The sequence below is a fragment of the Sinocyclocheilus grahami genome, unplaced genomic scaffold (assembly GCF_001515645.1).
Source record: "Sinocyclocheilus grahami isolate Dianchi unplaced genomic scaffold, SAMN03320097.WGS_v1.1 scaffold16446.1, whole genome shotgun sequence".
Classification (NCBI taxonomy): domain Eukaryota; kingdom Metazoa; phylum Chordata; class Actinopteri; order Cypriniformes; family Cyprinidae; genus Sinocyclocheilus; species Sinocyclocheilus grahami.
The window spans coordinates 1,919-4,507 of NW_015516137.1; the positions used below are offsets into that span (position 1 = coordinate 1,919).

The 2,589-nt window shown below is 35.4% G+C and overlaps 1 protein-coding gene across 2 annotated transcripts in view; it reads left to right on the top strand.

The window, feature by feature from the left end:
• Window positions 1–2,563, top strand: part of LOC107579305 (high mobility group protein HMG-I/HMG-Y-like) — a 4,195-nt gene extending 1,632 nt beyond the window's left edge. For both annotated transcript variants that reach the window (XM_016265150.1, XM_016265151.1), the window contains exons 2-5: window positions 129–227; window positions 433–510; window positions 1,015–1,062; window positions 1,967–2,563. In XM_016265150.1, the coding sequence (XP_016120636.1) occupies window positions 138–227; window positions 433–510; window positions 1,015–1,062; window positions 1,967–2,029 (279 nt within the window). In that variant the 5' untranslated portion in view covers window positions 129–137 and the 3' untranslated portion in view covers window positions 2,030–2,563. The remainder of the gene's footprint in view (window positions 1–128; window positions 228–432; window positions 511–1,014; window positions 1,063–1,966) is intronic.
• Window positions 2,564–2,589: the final 26 nt, after the last annotated feature.

Sequence of the window (2,589 nt, forward strand, 5' to 3'; positions counted from 1 at the left end):
AAAATAATGATCTTTAAAATAGCATCATATGACCCCTTTAATAGATAATCAGTAATGTTATCAATTCAAATTGCATCTCCTTGGATATAAAAGCGGCTGTTTAATTAATTTAATTTCCATTTAAACAGCCAAGAAACATGAGTGATTCAGAGAAACAAACAGTCTCCCTTAAAAACAAGGATGGAGTTGAGAAAAGGGGACGAGGAAGACCAAGGAAACATCCAAAGGTATAATATAATATTGCATTATTAGTGATCAATTATTAGTGATCAATATTAAACCAGTTTACTTTCTGAGCGAAAAGAATATAATAATGCATGGGGCTTTTAATTTTTCAATGATGCAGTAACAATATAGTTGATGCATCCCCAGTTTTAGTAACATTACAGTATTGTATTAAGGCAACTTCTTAATAAACATGTTTTCTTGCAGGAATCGAGTGGGTTGCCAACTGCGAAAAGACCAAGAGGACGGCCAAAAGGCAGCAAAAACAAAGGCCCATCCAAGAGAGTAAGCCTTCTTCTTTTTAATTAACTCACACTATGAATAATTAGTCTCTTTGTGTGATTATGGCATAGCCATGTAAATATAGACACTATTTTTCTCACTATTGCCGAGTAGTACAACACAGCTGTCTCTGGTTTGCAAACACACACAGACGTATGCATTATTAATTATGAATAGTGTTATGCAGGTTTTTCGTTGCCAGCTCATCCGTCGACCAAATGCAGGTGACCCGCTGTTAGCCACTTAGCCCTGAGCGATGCACTGTCAGCTCCCGCCTCAAGAGTCCTCAGTGAACTCAATGCCCCCTCCATCTGTTGTCATGTGCAGAAACAGGCTCCCTCTACTGTGCACTTGCCATGCAATGCCACATTGGCCTGTGAAAATGATTTGAAAAAATAGAAGCGCCCTTGGTTTTATCCAATGGTTTAGCCTGGGAGGGCTTATTGCATACAACTGAGTGACACTTGAATAATTGTTTGTTTGTTAATTTCATTTTCTGTTCAATAGAAATCATCGGCCTCTGGCAGCAAACCTAAGGGGAAACCGAAGAAAGAGGTACATATTAAAATAATAGTTTGTGTAAAAAATTCTATAATTATTTACTTTCTTCTGAGGAACACAAATCTGGACATATTATAATATTAATAATATTATATTATATTATTTTTGCAGCATATATTGACCATGGAAAAAATCTATACTTTATGCAAGTATGCAGATGTGAATGCTTTGCCAATACATTAAAAGCACAGAGCCCTGTTGAATATATTTAACGTGTATTTTTGCAGCATCAAGTTCTGTGCATAACATTCATGGAAGAAAGAAAATCATAATTGGCACGAGAGTTAATGTGCAGTAATTGTACACAACTGGTCAAAAGTTAGAAATAATTAATAAAAGTGTTATAGAAAGAAGTCTCTTCTGCTTACCAAGGCTGCGTTTATTTGATGATAAATACAGTAAAAACAGTCTTGTGAAATATTATTTTTCAAGACAACAGATTTCTATTTTAATATGTATTAAAATTGCAATCAAAGTGCGCACATCCAACAGGCTAAAAGCTCAATGTGGGTGCTCAACCACAAAAACAATTTCAAGCAGGAAAAGCAAAGCTTGCACACCACAGTTCCAAAAGTAGAAAATATTTATTTATGTTGTCTGATGAAGATACTAAATACTAATTGTTACTGAAGAATTCCTTTGATGCAAAGCTGAATTTACAGTCCTTCACAAATCATTCTAATTTGCTGACGGCCAGGTAGTGTATTTTTTTGGTGAACTGTCTCTTTAAATGTTATATTTCATTTCAGGTTGCACAGAATGGATGTGCAAATTTAAAGGTCAAACTATCTTGCTAAACCTATTTAAAATGGCATTGTAAATGTCAAATATAGCATGCAAGAGAGAAGCTTTGCTTCCATGCATTTCATCTCCAAATGTTTGATTCCGTTTCACACAGGAAAAGGAAAAACCTCAGGACTCATCTGAGGACGCTGAGGAAGATGACGAGGAGGAGCAGTAACAATCTAACTGGAGCACTACCTCATACTACACCAAACAAACCAACCTTCTGCTCTCCAACCTGTGAATAACATGGAATGTCATTCACATCTTTCTACAGCCACAAAAGGACAGTAATAAATGAGTTTTATGTCGTTAGATCAAATATACTGTAGAAATCAGAATCACACTGCATACAAATGTCACGTGTTTCCAGTTACTTTTGGACTGAGGTGCTTTTCTACTTAAGCTTTGTTTGTAGTTCTGTTTAGTAAGTTTTGTGTCCATGTTGTAGACTAGATTTAGATCAAGCTATAATTAAAAGTGTAATTTCATGGGCTTAATAGTTCTCATAGAATGCATTCATTTTGAATGCAGCTGTTTACAGTTTACCAATTAACAGTTTACCTAGCTTTTTGTTAGTGTATATTACTGTGCAGCCATCAGTGAAGATTTGTTTCAAGGCAGGTTCTTATATTTTGTAATCAAATATAAGCTACACAGGCCAGGTTTGAGGGAGCACGTAGATTTAGCTTGAAGGAATAGTTCACCCAAAAATGAAAATTTGCTGAAAATGTACTC